This window comes from Bidens hawaiensis, unplaced genomic scaffold, assembly GCF_021521415.1.
Source record: "Bidens hawaiensis isolate Kalapana, Puna unplaced genomic scaffold, B.hawaiensis_p1.1 tig00015993_1, whole genome shotgun sequence".
In the NCBI taxonomy this organism is placed as follows: Eukaryota; Viridiplantae; Streptophyta; class Magnoliopsida; order Asterales; family Asteraceae; genus Bidens; species Bidens hawaiensis.
In genome coordinates, this window is record NW_027492442.1 from 50,957 (window position 1) to 72,987 (window position 22,031).

The 22,031-nt window shown below is 35.4% G+C and overlaps 2 protein-coding genes and 1 non-coding gene across 3 annotated transcripts; 2 read left to right on the forward strand and 1 right to left on the reverse strand.

Annotated features, from left to right (window-relative positions):
- The first annotated feature begins 3,016 nt into the window (after positions 1 to 3,016).
- LOC143550287 (cell wall / vacuolar inhibitor of fructosidase 2-like) lies at positions 3,017 to 3,581 on the forward strand. Its single transcript, XM_077040962.1, has one exon. It carries the CDS (start codon positions 3,081 to 3,083, stop codon positions 3,546 to 3,548), a length of 468 nt encoding a protein of 155 aa, XP_076897077.1. The 5' UTR covers positions 3,017 to 3,080; the 3' UTR covers positions 3,549 to 3,581.
- Positions 3,582 to 15,109: 11,528 nt separating this feature from the next.
- On the forward strand, positions 15,110 to 15,182 carry TRNAF-GAA (transfer RNA phenylalanine (anticodon GAA)). The gene has a single exon. It is a non-coding gene; the product is annotated as a tRNA-Phe (tRNA).
- A 2,614-nt stretch (positions 15,183 to 17,796) lies between these two features.
- LOC143550288 (putative tetraacyldisaccharide 4'-kinase, mitochondrial) lies at positions 17,797 to 19,179 on the reverse strand. The gene is made up of 6 exons (XM_077040963.1): positions 18,964 to 19,179; positions 18,718 to 18,867; positions 18,403 to 18,612; positions 18,228 to 18,287; positions 18,059 to 18,139; positions 17,797 to 17,968 (listed from the first exon to the last, which is right to left on the reverse strand). The coding sequence occupies exons 1-6, from the start codon at positions 19,156 to 19,158 to the stop codon at positions 17,813 to 17,815; spliced, it is 852 nt and encodes a 283-aa protein (XP_076897078.1). The 5' UTR covers positions 19,159 to 19,179; the 3' UTR covers positions 17,797 to 17,812.
- Positions 19,180 to 22,031: the final 2,852 nt, after the last annotated feature.

Below are 22,031 nucleotides of genomic sequence, written 5' to 3' on the forward strand. Positions count from 1 at the left end.
ATATCATGTTTTTTGATTAATTGTATTGTATAAACAAAGACAACTGGCACGTCTTGATTCGTCGTAAATAAAAGTCTTATCCATAGGAATTGATTTTATAATTTAATTTGGTTTTATGCATATTTGTTGTTGATTTAATGACATGGATCACTTTCAAGTGGTTGGGAAATTGCATCATACTTCACAATTGCTTGTCATAATGACTCATATTCTCGTTTGTTCTTTTATTGTTTCTTGACTAGTTAAGTCTCTTTCATCAGCAACAATTATTGAACATGTGCAAACATAATGTACATGGAAAACTGAGGGGCGTTTCATAAGTTATTGTTTCATTAAAATCATTGCAAGTTCAAAGAATATTATGATAACTGTTTGTAGAGGGTCGTGACTCATGAGGGGTGGTTCACGATGTTCTAGACTATATGCGTTTGGGATTAAGAAGTGTGCTCAGCATTGCTTGAAGGCTAGCAAAACGGGTGGGTTAGGTAACAAGTCGGGTCTCAGTCAAAAGGGTTCCCGGTTGAGATAGTCGTTTTAGGAAAAAAGAAAATCAGAATAGGCTCCTAGTTTCATCGCATCAACTTTACCGACATAACCGTTAAGCCGAACCATAATCGACATAACCGAACCGATTTTAACTGATAACCGTTATAACCGGTTAAAGTTGTAAAAACCACCAGATACGGGTCGGTTTTGGTTAAAGATAATTCTAAAATCGCTATAACCGAACCGACCCATTTATTTAACCAACAATAAGTTTGGGATTAACTTCCACCAAACATGTTGGATGATATCATTTTGATGTTTTTGGTTCAACGTCTCTTATCAAATTAAGTTGAATTTCATTGTTTGATTATATAATGTCATTCTTTTTTGAATATTTGGTATTATTATTAGGGATTATATTGTCATGTCGTTTTTTGTAATAATTGGTATCAACTTTAAGGCCCAGTTAGATTGTTTTGGTTACGGTTAACCGACTCACTATAACCTACAAAACCGATTAACTAAAACCGTCATAACGGGTCGGTTATGGTTATGATATCTATTAACCGACATATTTGTTATGGTTATGATATCTATTAACCGACATATTGGTTATGGTTATGGGTTAGCTCAAAACCGCTCCAAACCGACCCATGCACACCTCTATGTATGACCACGAAGCAACCCTACCATTAATAGTGGTAAAGTACAAGAACAGGCTACAAAGAATTATTGAAGATCAGGATTAACAAAGCCTTGTATGAAATTATCGAACTCAAATGAGATATGAAAAGAACAAAGAATTGTCACTGTCACCAGATAAGTTCTATAGTATTAAAAGAATTTTATCTAAATTAAATATTCATAAAGCAAGCTAAAGTCTTTGAACAATTCTATACTAACAACTAAAACTTGTTATAAAAATGTTTTAGTTTTGTGAATTTTGGTCAAACAAGAAATTGTTGGTAGCATCCACTACAAGAAAAAGATTAAAAGATATCCAAACATACACACACATTAAATATTATGTATTTATTCAAATTGAGTGAACATCTTTGTCTTTTGTACTTTCAAGTTTCAACATCAACCTTTCAAAACATATTTAAAATACTTCTTAATTTGTGCAAGTCGGAAGGAACTTTCTATATAGCATGCTTAAAAGGAGTGTTTTTATAAATGAATCAAGTCTTTTATGTGATTATGTACCAACAAATGTAAAAGTGTGCAAGAATAACAGAGCAAATTGTGCCTCAAGTTGTTGTGTTTCCTTTATAAAAAGTCACTTTATTGTTTTGCTCTCCTGTAAATCCCAAAATCGATCACAATTATAATCAACCAATCGCATAAAAAAAAGAGAAAAATCATTATTACACGTTCTTCAAGTGATCTTAACTCTTTCATATTCTCATGTCGTCATAAAGATAAAAGAGCAAGATGAAAGATTGATATTCAAGGAGAAGAAGTAAGGCGGCTTGGAGCTTTATTTAAAGTTTTAAACATTTGTAAACGCTTATTTTTATTGATAATCAAAATGATATAAGTGAATGAGAAGTGATTACTAAATTTGTAAGCACAAGTTAAGGCTGACCCGGCCGGTGATGATTAGAGATGTACTCTCTTTAAACCCTCTCTTTGTATATAATAAAGCATGCATACACATGTGATACGATGATTCACAATGTGGCCTTGACTGATTTAAGCATCAGAGTGTCACGAAGCTTCAAGACCCGGGCCCCCTAACCAGTGGCGGAGCCAAAATTTCTTTCATGGGAGACGATCAGGAGCCATAACCAAAATTTTATAACTGACAATCAGAATTTTCGGGTGTAAACAATACTAAAACGTATTTTTTCAGCGAGCAACCCCCCCCCCCCCCCCAAAAAAAAAACTAGTTTAAATATGGGTGCGCCACTGCCCTCTTAAGTCTTAACATTTTTTTGTGATTAAACCTTACTTGTGACGCCAATGTGAGACTAGCTCATTTGATAGAGACTAATGCCTCTTGAAAAGGAGAAAAAACATTGAACCATGGATCTTGGAGACTGATCTAAACCGGACCACAACTACGCGAATTTTCTCATCAACAAGAAAATAAAGATTTTTCAAAAATACATTCGAGACATTTAAAAAAAACAATACTAGACAAATTGCTAATCATGTTGCATGGGTCCAAAGAAACAAAACACATAATAATAAAAGCATATATAGGCCATATCTCTCGTGAACTCACTTTGGCATCTCTCTGGCACAAATACCCACAAACATAATAATAAAAACCCTCATCATTTCCACCGATCGATCACTCTAGATTCTCAAATTAATCACAACCTCTCGCTTGTGTAACTAAGTTACAATCTTTTCATCGTTTGTACCTTATGCATTACAAGTTGCACGTAATCCTGATCCCGAAAACATCCACCTCTATAGAAAAAAAGCTGACCGCTTTTACACCTTTGGTTTTGAGTCATTGACATTAAACTCTTCCCAAAATGGTTCTATCTTATTCTTATTCTTATTATTATTATTATTATTATTTTCTACCACTTTTTATTCTCACAATATCATACACTCAAACCCTATTTGTCAATGGTGACATGAGTTTAATCCAAAAAACATGCAAAACCACCAAATACTACGACCTTTGCATATCATCTCTCAAATCCGACTCGACTAGTGCACAAGCCGACACGAAGGGGCTAGCGATAATAATGGCTAGATTCGCAATGGCTAATGCTACCAACACCAACTCTTTCTTGTCATCTTATGTTCTTGTGAGCAACAAGACTAGTGATAGTTTAATGAAGAAAGTGTTGAAGCAATGTGCTGATAGGTATTTGGCTGCCGGTAGCTCGTTGCAAGATTCGGTTAAGGATTTGGGGTCGGAGTTGTATGATTATGCTTATATGCATGTGATGGCGGCGACTGACTATGCAAATTCGTGTCATAACGCGTTTAAGAGGTACCCGGATTTGGTTTATCCTCTAGAGATTGCTGCTAGAGAAGAAGGTTTGAAGCATATTTGTGATGTGGTTATGGGAATTATAGATGATACTGGGTATTAATGATCACATTCATGTTTTGGTGTTTTGTTATATGTTTTATGGGTAAAAATTGTATGTTCTTTGTTGTGTAATCTTTGATTTGTGTTGTTTTTTAATACATATAAATAAAGTGTATATTACATATATTATTATGAAAATAAATGTTTTTTATGATGCCACATAAACTTGATGAGATATTGAGATATATCTTACAGAAGAGACACTTATGTGGTTCCGAACCTAGGAGGTGCATAACACTACCCCATCATGTTAGAGCGGTCTTTCTAAACATGCTTGAAGTGAAGACTAATTAACATTGAACATTCATAACCTGCACAAGAATGACTATGTGTATAGGACAAGTTAAAAGGGATTTCATTTAATCTACGGTAATAATATAACTCTTGAGGATCTTGAGTAGATCTCAACTTTCCAAGTTCTCATAGATGCGGCTAAGTTTGTGATGACTTGTTAACTGCCATATGATAAGGTTTAACTTATACGCTAGTGTCACACCCCGACCAAAGGCGGCGAAACATGCCGAGGTGTAACGGTTGCCCATAAGCACATGACACTATTTAAAGCGACAATATTTAATAAACTCATTTCATTTCACAACATCGAAAATGTCACATAACAAATGTTCATAAGTCAAATACAAACAAAACATAGCAAATAATATATTGTTCATTTTGTTAATATCCTAAAGGTATTTGTGACGTTTTCTCCACAAGCTCCATAATCAACCAAGATGTAAACCTGTAACATTTCATGAAATAAAGTTTGTCAACACAAAGGTTGGTGAGCAATTCATAAGTTTGAGCATATAGATATGTAATAAGAAAAACCACAAAACTCGTATACGAAATAATAAATAAAAGCAATAAATTTGGTTATAATCGCTAATAGATTTACGTTAGCGACACCTAACTATAAGGGGATGCAAAATAGTTAGGGATTTAATAGTTATCGTTAATTGCATTACGTTAACAACACCTTGCTACAAAGGGATGCCAAGTAGTCTAGGATTTATAGATCAACCAACCAAAAGCGATAAACACATAGACATATAATCATAGAACACCAAATCGAGCAAGTATTTAAGTAAAGTATACAATAACATTTGTGGTTTAAGACCCAAGTATAAAACATTTAGTTTAGATAAGATGAAATGTCACCCCAAAACAAAAGATGGAAAACGGGGTATGAAAGTACTCACTTTCAAGTATAAAACTTGATCGGCAAAAGTTGAATAACTGGGTGGATGAAGTTTAACGAGCAAGGCCTAAATAAAAATAAAAGCCTTAAATTAGAAAGGTTGTTTGGGAAATTCTTAAAAATAAAAGACAAGAAGTGTAAATAATTAAATTAAAGGTTTAAAATGTAATTATTAAAGAATTTATAATAATAACCCTTTAAAATGTAAGTTTGCTCGAAACCAGGTTAAAGTATCTAACCTTATTATTTACTTAACCTATGTTAAGTAATAAGGTGGGTAAAATGCAAGAATGCAAGTTACTTTAGGACAAAGATACTAAAACGGGTATTTAACGAGTGTTCGGGTTGTTGGTTCGGCTCTTGACAAATGGTCAAACCCAAAGTCAACTTTCCAAAATATTAATTGTTATGAGATAACTCATTAAAATATAGTAATACTTAACCAAATATGTAGATATATTGTTTTAGAACTAACAACGTACGTTAAGCGAGTGTTCGGTTTTGTCGGTCCAAACTATGTTATGAGATCAAGTTGGATCCAACATTTCCAATTACTTAAGAAAATTATTAAAATCAGTTTGTAAACTATTTTTAAAGAAATATACAAGTCTTGATAGCTAAAAACACACTTGTGTGTCTTAAGCGAGTAAAAATCGGATCGGTTCGGTTCGGTTTCCATCTCACAACAAGTTCATAGATGGACTCCACATACCCACATATCATGGATCTTGTATAATAATGTGCAAATGAATATATTTAAGTTCGACAACTAAAAAGTCAACAACAAGTCTTTTTAGCAAAAGTTCGGTTTGGTTCGATTTCCATCTCACAATGAGTTCATAGATGGTCTCCACATACCCAAGACTTGTACATGTGACTAACAAGTATAAATAATATGTGCAAACAAGTTATGTGAGTGTATATATATCAAGAACACGAAGTCCTCTATGAAGCCTTGCCTTACGAGGTCGAAACTTAACCAACCGGAGTCGGAGAAGTAACTACCAAAGGTAACAAGGGGTGTGTATTATATATATGTTGTACCACCATAAACAAAGTATTAATAAGATTATATAAGCTAGTTAGAATGAAAGATTAAACTCGGTTTGACATTTGGAAGTCAAACCTTCAAGAACACTAAGAAAGTAACAACCTTGAATCTATTGAGTTTGAGAGAGAATTTGGAGATGTAGCAAGAGTAAAATGAAGAAGATGGGTGTGTATATATGGGGTAAGGGTCAAAGCTCCTTTGAAAGGTTCTCTTTTATGTTTGCACGAAAATAGATTGGTGTAACATCCCGTTTTTCGGGTTTCGGTTAATAAATGAAAGTATGGGTTATTAAGAGTTGGGCTAGTGTTGGGTTAAATATATATGGGTTATGGACTTGGGTATGAAAGAAAGAAGGAAAGACCATGGGCTTAAGCCCATGATCCCTAAATATATAAACCATAATCACCATTAATTCCCTCATTTTACACATACTCCATACACCACCAAAACACACACTTAAGCTCTCTCTCTCTCTAGCCGAAAAATAGAAGAGAAAATCGATCCCGACCCAAGGTATGATAGTATTATGTTGTATGAGCTTAAATCCGTTAGATATGGTCACGAAACGACGAGCCGACACCGTTAAACCGTTTAAGTCACGAGATCCGGGTGGAATCGGGTATAAACCGAACCTAAGATGAGCTTAGGGGTCACCCTAGCTCAGATCTGGATCGAATGGGACAAAAAACGGTGAAAAACGAGTTAAAACTTGTTTTTCCGGCGAATCCGCGGTTTTCCGGCAACCCTCCGGCGGCGGCGGCGGAAAAGTTAATACGAGGTTGTCAGGGAATGTTCTGACATTCCCTGACCTAACCATAGTTCGCTAAGGGTAACTAGTGAATTAAAAGTAATTCGCTAAGCTGATTCGTCAGTGGGAATGTAACGAATTAGCTTCAGTTCGTTAGGGGAAAAGATAGCGAATTACCATTGATTCGCTATAGTTAAAAGATAACGAATTAGCCCCAATCCGTTATAGTCACTCGTTAAAGGAGATAACGAATTAGAAGGTCTAGTTCGCTACTTGGACTGGTTCGCTATATGGACTGATTCGTTAGAAGGTCCAGTTCGTTACCATGACCAGTTCGTTAAGAGAAATGTAACGAATTAGAAGTTTAACAGAATGACAGAATGATCCCTGGACTTAGAAAAGAATGGTTTAATTACAAAGAAGCCCTTGGACTTTAAGTAGCAAATTATGTAACGGTTCAAAATCCTAATGGAAAATGTGTTAAGACAGTTAATGAAAATAAAATTTTTCCAAGCTGACCTGGCAGCTAAACCACAGCCAGGGGCTCTGCCCCTTGGACCCCGCTAGGGGCTGCCGCTCCTAGAACTCCGCTGCCAGGGGTGCTGCCCCCGGACCCCCGTTCGTTGAGGGTAATAATTAAACTAGAAAGACGATATGCGTAGTGATAGTTTATTGATACGTATAATTATTATACAGTTAGTCGTGCACATCTCAAGAAGGGAATAACCATAAACGGTGAACGCAACCGTATTGAGGTGAGTTTCTAGCCCCACTTCCTTGTTATGTTTTCGGGGCTGTGTGCATACTCGATGTGATAGTTAATACACTTACCTTAAGTGGTAAGTGTATGCCTTGTATGATTTATGTATGATGATTGCTTGACGGTGTATGAACGATCTTCGGATATTGCATGTGCCGTCAAGTGGTAGTTACAGGCATGATTGATATGTATGACGTATGAATAATGTATGAATGATGTATGTATGAATATATATGATGTATGAAAATGTATGTATGATATGTTGATGGTACGTGAACGCTCTTCGAAGATTGCACGTATTGTCAAGGAAAGTATGTAAACGACAGGTATGTTATAATAGCACGAATGTAGGGAACCGACCCTAATAATGTCGCGAATGAAGGCACCCGACCCTAATAGTATCGGCGGATGTAGGGAACCGACCCTAATAATATCGGCGAACGTAGGGAACCAACCCTAATAATATCGGCGAAGGTTATAGGGCGGAATACTCTTTAAAACGTATACGTATGAATGAAAGTACGTATGTAAGTAAGTGCGTAAGAAGATATGGAGGTATGTACCTCCGGGTGCATATGCTAGTATGTGAATGTATTGTATGTTGTATGATTAACTAGAATTCACTTAGCATAGCTGACTTTTAGTATGCACGCAGGCTAATCGACTAAGGCAGTTGGCTTGAGGAAGACACATGGCAGGATCCGAAGAGGCTGGCATCTGGAGATTGTCGTGATGTTTGAAATGCTATGTTTTATGTTATGTTTTTGAATGACACGTTATGGATGTTGTAATGAATGGTTGACTTTTATATTATTCCGCGAAAGTTTTTATTAACTCTGATATTTAGAACCGCGTTTATGAGTAAATCCAACACTAAAGTAGGGCTACCGGTAACGGGGCCTTACAATTGGTTAAACAAACAAGCAAAGAACAAAACAACAAACAAAATCCTTAGCATGTGCAGACACCAGGAGGCGCTGCGCGACGCCCTTCATTGCCCTGGCTACGCGGGGCGGCGTGCCTAGGGGGGAATGTTGGTCCAGCTAGTCTTTTGTTGTTTGTTACGCGTCTGGAAGTTCATTTTTGATGTATTTTAGTCGTTTTAAAGCCGTTTTCGACTTCGTAAAACGGGTTTTTCAAATTAAACAAATGAGAATGATTTGGTAACATAAAAATACAATATTTTATATATCATGAGTTTCGGTTTACAAAACGGGTCGGTTTACATGTTAAACGAATACTAAAACGAATATAAACAAGACCCGAAATTGACGAATGTCACAGCTAGCAAGCGATCGAAACTTATGATAATGCATGAGTTGCTTTATTGTTAACATCAAAGAACTCACTGATACAATGGCGTAGTATTGTTCAAATCATGAGTGTCGATGTATGATCATAAGTAAAATCAAACAAACTATGTTAAAATGTAAGAAATGGGGGGGGGGGGGGTAACTGAGATTATTCCATTTAGTTGATATATCAAACCTATGATGAAAGCAAGAGCTTTTCATTAATTTAGATGATTGAGATTATATCTCAAACCAGTATAGAAAGGAAAAACTTTTCTTTATCCTGTCAGTAATAAAATAAAGAGCTTACTATGATAACTAAAAGAAAGAGATTTCTTTTAACTATCAAGAAGTTGGATGATGTTATCCAATAACACTTTAATGTGGGGGTGTCTTGAATTTGAACTTGGAATGTTTGGCAATATGGGTTATTGCAAACATGTGATATGGTGGAGTACACAATGGTCATAACGAGCTAATTTGGTAACTAGACTCGAATGCCAATTGGTTGAAATCATAATCTAGATAGATGTATGATATTGGAATAATGGAGCTGTGTTCGCCTAAAAATTAGAACTTCAAAAAGACATTCGTTATAACAAGATTCAGGGTGAATATGGAGGTTATGGTCTTAGAAGATATTAATATGCAATATTAAACTTGGATGTTAAGAATACATCATAACAACTCATCTTAATTGCGCAACTATCTAGTATTGACTTGACGAAGTAATAGATAATGATTTTGGATCCAACAACCTGAGGGTTGATGAAAGATGGAGTTGTGGAATGGGACTAAAGCCCGTGAATAAAGTGAGTGCAAAGAAAACCTAACCTATGAGATTGGAGATCCCATGATCTAGGTTCAATAGGACAACCTAACTGCATGAACTAAGGGTGGTCACTGTGGGGGCATAGCTTATGTACAAGTTGACGCATAAGCTAATATCTATATCCTCCTAAATTACAAAGGGTGTTTAAATAAACATCCTAGTCCATTCCTAAGACAGTCAGTGACAAAAGGGAGGCTAGCATAACATATAGTTAATGATATAAGGATCATGATAATAATTATGCTTTTAATGATTAGAAGGTCAAATCAACCATGTGATGGTTAATGATTTATGATCATGGTAACCATAATGATTCGAGTATCAAATCACCTATGTGAGAGAGAAGTGGGGTCGCTTCAAATAAATTTGTGTGTGTGTGTGGGGGGGGGGGAGGCGTAAATCCTAGAGCTCTCGCAGAACCAGGCTAGTGTTCCATGACCAGAACGGAAACGACAATGAGGGGTTAACCAGACCAGGAAGATTGTTGTGTGAAATATAATAACGTCTACGTCAAAAGTGGATTGGTTCAAGGACACCACGTCTACCAACCACTAGGAGACTAAGTATGTTTCACAAAGGAAGGTTCAAGGCTAACGCTACCTATCCTGTAACGCTCAACCGTTGTAACTCTATTTGACACGTGAGTGTCAGATCTATCTCCATTCATGTGGAGGATTGTTGGAAATATTTGGACTAATAATAATTATTAGTATATATTACTAATAAATTAATTATTAACGGGCCCAAATAATATATATGAATGCAATATCGATACTCTAAATTGTGTGGTTGGACCAGGTAGGTGAGTCATCGCGCCAAGTGTCAACTCCTGGTGATTAGCGTTCTGTTAGTTGCCATGTGTCTAGTGACTAACTAGTGCTCATGACAAGTGTCGTGAAACCGTGATGAGTCAGCAACTAGGTGTCGGCTCCTGGTTGTTCACGCTCCACGTGCTGCTGATGTACATAAAAATATACATCTTTTTAGCATCAAATAATCTCTAAAAACTGCAATTTCTATCAAATAACATAGCACATAAAGCTACTTATCATAATAAAATGTAATTTCAGGTGAAACCGAGCCCCAAACGAAGAAACAAGCAAAAAAGACGAAGAAAAACGGAAGAAAACACAAGAAAAAACAAGAAACACGCCCCCATGCCTCCAGAGACACGCCCCCATGCTTCTGAACACCAGAAAAGACAAAAATCTACAAGAAAAGACAAAATAAAACTGGCACATGTCATAATAAAACACGGGGGCGTGCCCACGTAAGCACGGGGTCGTGCTTCTCACTCCAGATTGCCTATAAATAGTGGCTCATATTGCACTCATTTGGTGTGCCTTGAAGAGAGTTCTATCCGGTTTTCACTTTTATAAAAACACCCACTAACACTCATATTGAAGATCTAGTGAAGAGTTTGAAGGCTTCGAGGTCATCATCATTAACCATCATCATCATCATTAAGAAGGAAGATTCATCCACATTTGGTTAGATTGTTCTAGTTTAATCATATGTTTGTTATCATCATTCATTTTAATGTTCATAACTATGCTTATTATGAGCTAAACTCCATTTACCATCTAAATCTATGAAGAAGCTTTGTTTTACTTGATAATTATATAAAACATGTGGTTTAGTCTAGTAGAGTACATGGTTATCTTACAATTATCTTTTGATGAGAAATGTTTCACCATCTTAAATCAATAATTCAAAGTTGGTGATTGTCAATTCTATTAGCAATCATTCATGATCGATTCATGTTCTTGAAAGATATAAATACTTTGATAACTTATCGAAACATGGATCCTTATATTGTATTTAGAAATGATGAGATATAAGTTATGATCTATTTCTCTAAGTCTTGGTAATCCGAAAATGGCTTTGCTTATGATATCATGCTAGTTAAAGAAATCATATGTTAATGGAATGTGTAAGTATAACCTACTTAAATCAACCAAGGGGAGGTTGTGTGACTAAACTACAACCACCCGAAGTTGTTAGAATTGGTATTTGAGAAATCGGAGTCAATTCTAATCTTTCTACTTTACGAAACTATTTGCCAACTTAAATTGACATTCTGGAGGTAACATGATATTAGGAAAGGTTCGACTTTAAAATGCGCATGCTACTTCCTTTTTGTCATATATGCTCGCTTAGAAATGAGGAGCTATCTATTATATATTATTACGGCAAGTTTTACCACATGTTTACATACTAATTATCAATGATAAAATGGAGTGGATTCTTGATCTTAGATGGTAACCTTCATATAATTGAATTACTTGTTTAGAATCTCTCGTCTTGGTTACCTATATATTATATTTAAGTATTTCTATTTTATAACAGTTCAAAAATTAACCTCAAAATTATTAAAACCTCCGATTAAAAGTAAAATGACGATTCATTATTAGAAACATTTGTGTCCACGGATCGATACTTGGTTCTTACCAATACTATTCTACATATACGATAGGTACACTTGCCTGTTTTGTGTGTGTTTAGTCGTTGTAGAAATCATTTTTATAAATTTAAAACACGATCTTGTGCAAAAGCTAAATATCCATTCTCTTATAAACATTACTAGCACATGCAGCACCACATCAGCTGCCAAGTGTCATTGAATATGGTGAGTCACGAGACACGTGTCATCACCTGCTTAATCTTGCGCCAAGTGTTGTGTGGGTAGCTCTGGACGTGACATGTGTCACGCTGACTCATGACATGAAGTTTCTATAAATAGCAAGGTCGGGTGGCATTTTTGAGATACCGAAAATTCGGATCAGCCACATCACGTATACACACTCGATCCAACCACACAAAGCCAAACCACTTCGTGTTCTCAGTTCCAACTCTCTTTCCCTCGATCCCGATCTCACGTTACAGATACAGTTTGGGTGCTAGGGTAATCTCGGCAGTACATACTGCTTCGGCTATTGTACCTTGGAAAACAGACGGGCTCGCGGAGGTAGCCTGAAATCTGTTTTAAGGGACCTCTGTTTAACAGAAATCCTCAGCCACAACCGGGAACCACAGTTTGTTCATTTGCATCTAGAAAAGTGTAGATGTTTTCGGGTGATCAAGATGGGTTCACCAAGCGAAGGGGGATACAAGAAGACATGACTCGAAGGTGACGCTCGGTCTCGGTTAACACAAGCTAGACAATGTGAGCACCGTCCCAGTCCAACGCGACTCCAGTGCAACTCTAACTCATCGAATGATGCTCAAGAATTGTCTATTGAAGCATAAGTTAAGATCCTAGGTATGAATCAATATTTGTTTATATGTTATATTCTTATTATTCTCGTTTGGATTTGTATACGGTATATGTACTACAATTTCCCAAATTTTATAAAGACATTATTCATTTGTTTTAATACTATTGTTTAATAAAATCGTGACCCATGTCCTACAATTAATGCTCTATAGCAGTGATATGATAATTTACTTAGTGAAGGACAAGAGTTGCAATCACCCATCTGATTTTGTGCAATGCATGTAGGTTAACTCAAAACGTGGACGCAATTACAGGAATTAGCGACCACTATTGTATTGTTAGCTGGCATGGTAGCTTGCTAAAGGGCAACATGTAATAATCTAACTATCTATATAATTGCCTACCATGAAATCCTACGTGTCACTCTCAGGTTGCCCCCCCCATTCTCTAGAGCCACCAGATTGCTTGATTTCTAAATGGAGGCTTCTCATGCATTTGAACCGAAATCGCGGGTATGGGTCTTACCAAACCCAAATAGTGTTTAAATGAGTTATAACATCTCATTTATTTGTGAAACTCTTTCATAATCAAACAATAATTTTTGGGGGTCATGGGTCTCACCAAACCGGAGATAACCCTTAAACGGGTTATACATCTCATTTATTTGTGAAATAACCCCATAATCATCAAAGAATAATTTTCACGGATTATGGGTCTTACCAAGCCCTAATAGCTCTCAAATGGGTTATAAGATCTTATTTATTGGTAAATATTTCATACCCAAACCCTAATTTAATTTATCTTCTTTACATGTTCTCCATTGCTGGTCTATCATCTCTATCGGCGGTTAACATTCGATACTACCCTTCATAGTCAACTACATCAATGTCCCCTTTTTCATTAGATAGATATATGTGTTCATGTTTTTTCATTTTAAAAAAATCAATATGTTCGTGTTCGTGTATTTTTGTTCGTTAAAAATCTAAAAAACCTACACATCTCAATTGAAAATGCCCAAACGCAAAAAAATATAATAACAAACTAATATATATGTATTAAATTAAAACAAACTACGTTAAAAAATAAAATAAATCATCATAAAATAGCAAAACGATTAAAAACAAAAACTTAAATAAACTCCCGTAACATGGGAGGATCAAACTAGTATATTTATATATCTTTAAGGTACTTAATCTTAGAATGTCAATGATCTTAGCGTGTGTTTGGGATTCCTTATTTATGTCCAAAAGGACTTTATGTGAAAAGGAATTATAAACTTTTGACTTTTTGAGAAGGAGTTTGTATAAAAGTGTTTGGATTAACTTACATTAATAAGTTGTTTTTTAAGAAGTGTTTGGGAATATTATACCATTTAAGTTAATAAGTTAGAGAATCATAACTTTTTAAAACCCTCTTATTTTGCCTTGGCCATAAGTTAAAAACCATAAATCCTTATGGTTTGCCAAACACCTTTTACACATTATTAACTTTTCAAAAAGTTTACAAATTATAAGTTGGTTTAAATAAGGAATCCCAAACACCCTCTTAAACAACACGATATACATGACGCCAATTGGGTCTGTATTATGTTGTTAAAGCCACTTATTTTAAGTTTGTTAAATTCTAGTTATTTAATAAGTTTTAAGTTTTATAGGGTGGTATTTAAGGTACCGGTATCAATACAAGACATTGTTATGGCTAAGTTATTTTATTTTATTTTAAAAATGATATTTAACATATAAGTTCTCATTTACTTTAATGTTGTAATTTAGGTGGAAGAATACAATGAATTGCATCTGAAATAGTGAAACCTCACAAGGTGATCATGAAAGTAGAATCAACATGGAATGCAAAAGAACATATGAAATATGAAATATCTGTTGAAGATGCTGAAAAAGATCTAATGAATTTGGTGTCACACTTATTAGAGACTACATGTATTTACCTAGACAATTACATGAATAGCTTTCATTATTTTTAGTGTTTCTTTTAATGACATTGGTCACTTCTTTTAATTAATGAGTTGTACTTTCATGTTAATCGTATACTATTTTTGTTTAGAAACCAAAGAATGTTTTCTTTTTGTTTTTATCATAATGACATTAAACTACCCGTCCACCGTACGGGTATAAAACTAGTTCATACGGTATTTAAATTTCAAATATAACAAAATTGATAGTTTTCTTTATAAATTCTACATTATTGTATAGTACTTATCGAAATCTCATCTAGGGGATATTTTTACTTATTGAATCGCGAGTCATTTTTATCTCTTATTAAATTAAATGTAGAAAAATAATAACCTCGTTGGCTCGTTAGTCTTAGTTATTTAATGGCTCTCACTTAACATATTTAACGTTTACAATCTCTCTCTCTCTAAATATGTATGTACTTTTAAAATGCAGAAAAGTATTTTATTATAAAGCGATCATACAAATGTCAATTATTTAATGTACATCACAAAGCGGGGATAGCTCAGTTGGGAGAGCGTCAGACTGAAGATCTGAAGGTCACGTGTTCGATCCACGTTCACCGCAAACAAATTTTTAATTTTATTAATTATTAGTCGGCTTTGATTAAGCCAAGCACAACACAAGCCTAGCCCATTGCCCAAGTGGGGGCAGAAAAATAAGTGTCTGTCAATTAAATTTTTATTTACAATAAAAAAAAATAAAGTAGTTATTATGTATGTATGTTGCTTCTTGATATCAGTATAAAACTGACTTTGTAGAGGATCTTGTATCTTATATTGAACTCCAAGTACCCTTTTACATTTGAAAATACTTTGCATATTATGTATATGAAATTATAGTTCCTTTTTCAAATATTACACGGACATTCTTACATTAGTTTATAAGGCCGAGTGTACTGGGCGAGCTTTTTGGGCGAAAATGGGGCGATTTTTTGATAGAACACCAACCCCCCCCTCCCGGCGATAATTGGGCGAAAATGGGCGGGGGCGGCATATATTTGTCGCCTGTTGAACTCGAAAATATTAATAAATTAATAAAATGACTGTTGTGAAACGGTCAAATTTAAAAAAAAATTAAAATTAAACAAAATATATATATATATATATATATATATATATATATATATATATATATATATATATATATATATATATATATAGACATACACCCTTCTTCTCCATTTTATATCCATTTTATACACAAATCATACCCAATTTCTTACAAAAAATAAACAAAATGAATCCTAGAAACAACCCAAACCAACCGAACTACCAGTTCCCTGCTTTCGGTCAAACGTATGGTTCGCAATTGAGCCAACCAAACCACCAATTCCCTGCTTTCGGTCAAACGTATGGTTCGCAATCGAGCCAACCGAACCAACCGAACTACCAATTCCCTGCTTTCGGTCAAATGTATGGTTCGCAATCAAGCCAACCGAACCAACCGAACTTACAATGGAACCAACCGAGCCAACCGAACCAACCGAGCTATCCGTATCAACTTTCCGACCCGAACCTAAACATGTACGCCAACTTTCTCAGCCCCAAACACAATGCCAGCGTTCGGGTCTACACCACCGGAGTCGGTACCGGATACGCAAATGTCACGGGCCTCCGGTTCAAGCAAAAAGCCGACCCGTAAACACAAAAAAAAAATAACCGGGGGAGACGATGGCGCAACATGATCCATACAAGCATTGGAACGAGGAGGAGGTGGCCCTTGCAAGGGCTTGGATTAACATTTCGGAGGATCCCGACGTCGGTAAGTTTTTTAATATTAAGTATTTATTAAAAATGTATTTAGTGTTTATTAAAATATATACTAATTGTTACAAATAAATTTAATTTGTAGCTAACTTTCAAGCCACCAGGGTGTTTTGGAAGAAAATATTTGAAGCTTGGCTCGTGATAACCGGTAAACCCGAAGACTACCGGGGAAAAGAAGCGTTTCAAGCCCACTGGAAGGGGCTTAACGCCGATTGTCAAAAATTTGCCGGGATAATTAACCGGTTGAAGGGGTCCGGCTGGCGTAGCGGAAATAACGACGTCAACATTATAGGTCAAGCCTTGAGCGACTTTCGAGCTTAGGGTCACACTGTTGAGCGGCCCGGGAAACCGTTCAAGTATTTGAGTTCTTGAGAAAAGCTACGTAGTTGCTCCAAATGGAATGTGGTACCAACCGTTCCGGCCGCCCGACGAGCCGGCTTATCTCGGCCTTCAAAAAGGTCGAAGACATCGTCGTCGACAAATCCGAGCACACCAAATACACCCTCCAATGCTCGTAGCTTCTTCCTCGACGACACGGTCAATTTAGCCGATGATTTGAATATACACGACGAAGATGAGGTAGAGGAGTTGCCTCGACCACGGAAAAATAAGGGGGAAGGTTCGTCGACAACACGATTCACACCGGAGCCCGTTGAAATAAACGAGTTGGTCGGTCGTTTGGAAACAAATGCCACCGTAATTGGAGCCGACATTCGAGCATCCAACAAACAACAAGAAAAGCTGAACTAGACATTCGAATTAAAACAAATGAAAGACGACTACGAATCCCTCAAAGCGGAGGGGTTTCACGAGGATGCCGAATTATTGATGCAACGCTGACGTGAAAAAATGCGCGAATATTACGGATATTAGTTTCTTTTTTAGTTATGTTTTTTTTTCTTCAGTTATGTTTTTTAATATTTTTAGTTATGTATTTTTTTGTATTTCTTTTTAATTTTAATGCATTTTTATTTAATTATTTAAATAAATTGGTTTTTATTTAATTAGTTTAATTATAAAAAGAAAATAATAAAAAAACACACTGTGGGCCAACTTGTAGTCCCTACACTATTACACCCCAAAAACAAATTTCCACTCCATGCTGACTGGGCGCCACGTGTCACAATTCGCCCCCAATTGTAGCCCCTCCACTACACATAGCCTGAAGGACCGACTCTCATGTTGGAACAAAAAACCCCAAGCTTCAGGCCCCAAATTATGTGCGATTTCGTTTTTGTATATGTAGTACTGCTAGGGTTTAGCGTTATTGTAACATAATTTCTTTTTCGTTGTTTGACTTAGTTATTCACAGCTTCACAGTTACAATCCAAACCTTACCCATTCTATTTCACATAATATTCAGCCAAACATGATCTTTCATTTCAACCCAATACTCCGTCAAACACAAGTTAAATGAACCAACCAACACTATATTTTGCCGGTTGAACTCAATGACCGAGTCAGCAGCTTTTTGAAGCTTTCTTCCGAGCAACCATTGTGATCTAAAATCTGCAGTTTACAGCATAACACCAAAACTTCAAAAGGATCTAACCGTCCTAGAATCTTGCTATCTCGGTCATAGTCCTGCAAACAACCAGATTTAAACAATGTAATTATCGAATATTGACAACTAGAAGCGGATTCATGAAGATCTACTCATCTACAAAAACAAACCTTTTCTGTCACGACAACTGTGGGTTTGGAACCATACTTGTTCTTGAGATTCTCAAGTCTTGCTTTTATCATCTTGATGTCCTAATATGAGTATTGTATCAAATGAATTTATAAGCATAAGCTAGTTGTTGGAACATACATTAGATTGTATGAATATAATATGCCATACCTCGTCTTGAAACTGATGATGGTCGCTATAGTCTAGCCGATCAACATATGATGCGCCCATCTGCAGGTTAGCATAAAATAATTCAGCTTTTGAAAAACTTGTAAGATTTGTACGTTTCTAATTTATTTTGTTTATAACAGTGCGAAAACTAGAGTTCCCTTTTATCAAATGGTACCTTTGCAATTTTCTGCACAAATGAATTAGGAGAACCGATTGCAGAAACACATAAAACAATCTTTTCACATATAACTCCTAAATGTAATTTGCAAGACATATTTGATGCCTTAAAGAAGCGTGCAGGAGTCATCGCAGATCGATATATAGAAATAAACCGATTCATGTCAAGAATCTTTGATTCAATTTCAGAAAGCCTCTCATTCGGTACCTGCAAATGTTGAAAAACAATTATCACCACTTTCATTTAATAAAGAATCTAATACATAAAAACCATTGTTCTAAAGTTTCATTCAAGTAATAAGATTTGACATACCATGTCAGCATGATGGATAACTACAGCATCAGCACGGTCAAAAGAAGTCAAAGGCTCACGTAATGGTCCATAGGGTAGTAAATGCTTGTTTCCCCAAGGAGATGATGCATTCACCGTCACAAGTTCAAAATCACGTGACACGGTTATATGCTGTTAAAAAAAATAAAAAAAAATGAGATACAACATAACCCAAATCGACCATTAAAACATGCAACCTCAGAATTGCAAAAAAGTAAACATTTTTACCTGCATTCCATCATCAAGAATTGCAACTCCAATTTTATCAGAAACAACTCGAGTTTTCGGTACCAGTTTCTCAAAACACGCAATATCTAGAGGATTGATAAAACCGTGTATGTGAAGAAAAGAAGCAGCTGTAGCTGCTCGATTTGCATCCACACCAATCTTCACAGATGTCCCACTAAAATGCCTTTGAAGCATTGTAGCTTCATCAGCACCACCATAACCCTACCAACCACAATAACAAATTTCAAAACTAGCAATCTGGTCAACTTCTTATAACAAAAGAATATGAAAAATAAATTTGTCAATAAAGATATGCTAGCTCGTTTATAGTACAAATATACTGAAACATAGCAATTATAGTGACTATTTCAGCAGCAAAAGTCTCACCAATTTTGCTAGCTCGTTTATAGTACAAATATACTGAAACATAGCAATTAGAGTGACTATTTCAGCAGCAAAAGTCTCATCAATTTTGCATTTCTAAAGGGGAAAATAATCAAAATGTCCATTTGATCGGTCAATTCCGACAAAATGTCCGTTTGACCAACCAATTCCCATATCGTCCACCCTAAAACCCGTCGACCCGATCACTTTTTAATCATTACTCAAGGGAATTTTTAACCAACCAAATTCTGCCACTTGTCCAAAAAAATCTCGTTAGAAGCCAAAATAAATCCCGTTGGCCACTAAATAAATCTCATCGGAAAAACCAAAATACATTTCATCGAAAACCAATATAAATTTCGTTGGAAGCCAAAATAAATCTCATCAAAGGCCAAAATCTTGTCGAACGCCTAAATAATCCCGTCGACTCCAATGATATTTTCTTCAGGAAAACTAGCAACCCGGCAGATTTTTGACGCGTAGCAGACAGTTGGTAATGTAGGGTGTGACATTCGTCAAATTCGGATATCGATTTGTATTCGTGTTGCAAACCTTTATTATACAAACCCGACTCAACATCTTTTGTTTCTTTATTTATTTATCAAATAATATTATTATATACCTCGATCAGCAATAAATCGATATTGGTCATATTATAATGTCGTTAAGAAAAACATAAGAGGGTTCAAAATAATTTTCGTTAAGTTGTTATAAGCTTTTAGAACATTTAAACTCATATTAAACAACGATTGAAATTTGAGGGGCCAGTTTTGAAAATATGTATTGCATATAAAAAGGAAAAATATAACCTAAACCTAAACATATTAACACTAGCCGCCACTTCCTTTCTCTCTCACAATTCCGGCGACCGGAATCGGCTCCGGCGAGCCCGATTTTCCGGCAAGACCACCTCCCGACGCACCACCACTAAACCACCACCTCCACCGCAGCCCGTAACACCTTCTCCGGCGACACCATCACCTCCGGCCACCCTCTTTCCCTCGGATCGTTTTTCCGGTGACCGGAAACCGGCCACCGGTGCGCGTACTCTCTCCCCCTCGCTGCACTCCCTCTCTTCTCTCTCTGCGCCTCTCTCTTTCTCCCCTTCGGCTTCTTCGACGACCGGGAAAACGGCCACCGCCGCTCCGCCGTGTCTCTCTCTCTATCTCTCTCTCTCTCCCTCGCGTCGTTTTTCTCTCTCTCTGTTTCTCTCCCTCCGTTTCTCTCTCTCTCTCACTTGTCGTTGTCCTCGTCTCCGGCAGGTTTAGCTCGGGTTCATTCCCGGTATCGAGCCACGACTCGTGAACACGAAAAAGGTATAAAATTTGGGTGTTGGTATTATTAAATTTCATATATCGAATTTTAGATTTAGATTGTTCGTAATCGGTTTTATTTATCGGTTATAATTTTTGGAAACGAGTTGGTTTGATTTTGGGTAAAAGACGAACACCCGGGAAATGGATATGTTATTTTCTTATGGGTTTAAGTTAACAATTGATATTTTGTTTCGGTTGGTTAGTGCATAAGTTGTTGAACGAGAGGTCTCGGGTTCGGGTCTCATCCTAGATCGGTTTTGGTTTTTTTTTATATACTTAATAAATTTATTATTTCTATTTAGTATTAACATAAATACATAAAGATTATTATTATTATTATTATTATTATTATTATTATCAAGATAATAATAATTATTATTATTAATATTATTATTTTTATTATTAACAAGATAATATTTACTATTATTATTATTATCACTATTATTATTGTTATTATTATCATTTAACAAAACAATTATTATTATCTATTAAAACCATATTTTATCATTACTTACTATCAATAACATTAGTATAGTTATTTTGCGAACTCGTTTAGAAATCAAACCAACATCGCGTATGGTATCATAATTTACTATCAATATAATTTATTATTATTATTATTATTATCATTTTTTTTATCAACAACATTTTAATTAATACTAAGATCTTTATTCTATAACTATTATTATTAGTATTATACTATATTAGTATTATTAATAATAATTATTGTTATTATTACTATTATCTTTATCTTATATATCTATATATATATATACAACCTATCTTTTTTTTGAATTATTACTATCATTACTATCATCTTCATTAATAATACTTTTACAAACTTTATTACCAATTCATTTTTTATAAAACCCGAACTCTTAAATTAAGCACGTCTTGTTTCTATTTTGATATTGTTTTAGTTATTTAAAAGTCCAATAAAATAATAATATTTTATTTTAAATTATCAATTAAGTACGAGTCCTTAATCATTAACAAATTAACCGGTAATCCGATTTACAACCGAACCTTCTCGTCCAATGTTTCCAATATAGTTTCATTATGGTTTCAAGTTCATTAATATATATTACATTATTTATTTTAGCTACGGTGTTTATCGTTTCAAGTTGGATCTGTTCGTTTACCATTCGAGCTTCATTTATTTATCTATTTATTTCTCGGTTCATCAATCGAGGTGAGTACTTTCATACCCCCTTTTTCCATCTTTCGTTTTGGGGTGACATTTCATACTTATCAAACTAAATGCTTTAATTACTTGCATCTTAAACCCACAAACATATTTGTATACCTTACTTGAATAATTGCTCGATTTGGTGTTGTATGCTTATTTGACTATGTGTTTACAGCTTT

Excerpts from the sequence above, each read along its gene's own strand:
- LOC143550288 (XM_077040963.1), bottom strand. The coding sequence starts at position 19,158 with ATGCTTCAAAGGCATTTTAGTGGGACATCTGTGAAGATTGGTGTGGAT. Across the intron at positions 18,288-18,402 it reads TTGTGCAGAAAATTGCAAAG|ATGGGCGCATCATATGTTGA; the intron begins GTACCATTTGAT and ends GCTAACCTGCAG. Across the intron at positions 17,969-18,058 it reads CAGTTGTCGTGACAGAAAAG|GACTATGACCGAGATAGCAA; the intron begins GTTTGTTTTTGT and ends GGTTGTTTGCAG.
- LOC143550287 (XM_077040962.1), top strand. The coding sequence starts at position 3,081 with ATGAGTTTAATCCAAAAAACATGCAAAACCACCAAATACTACGACCTT.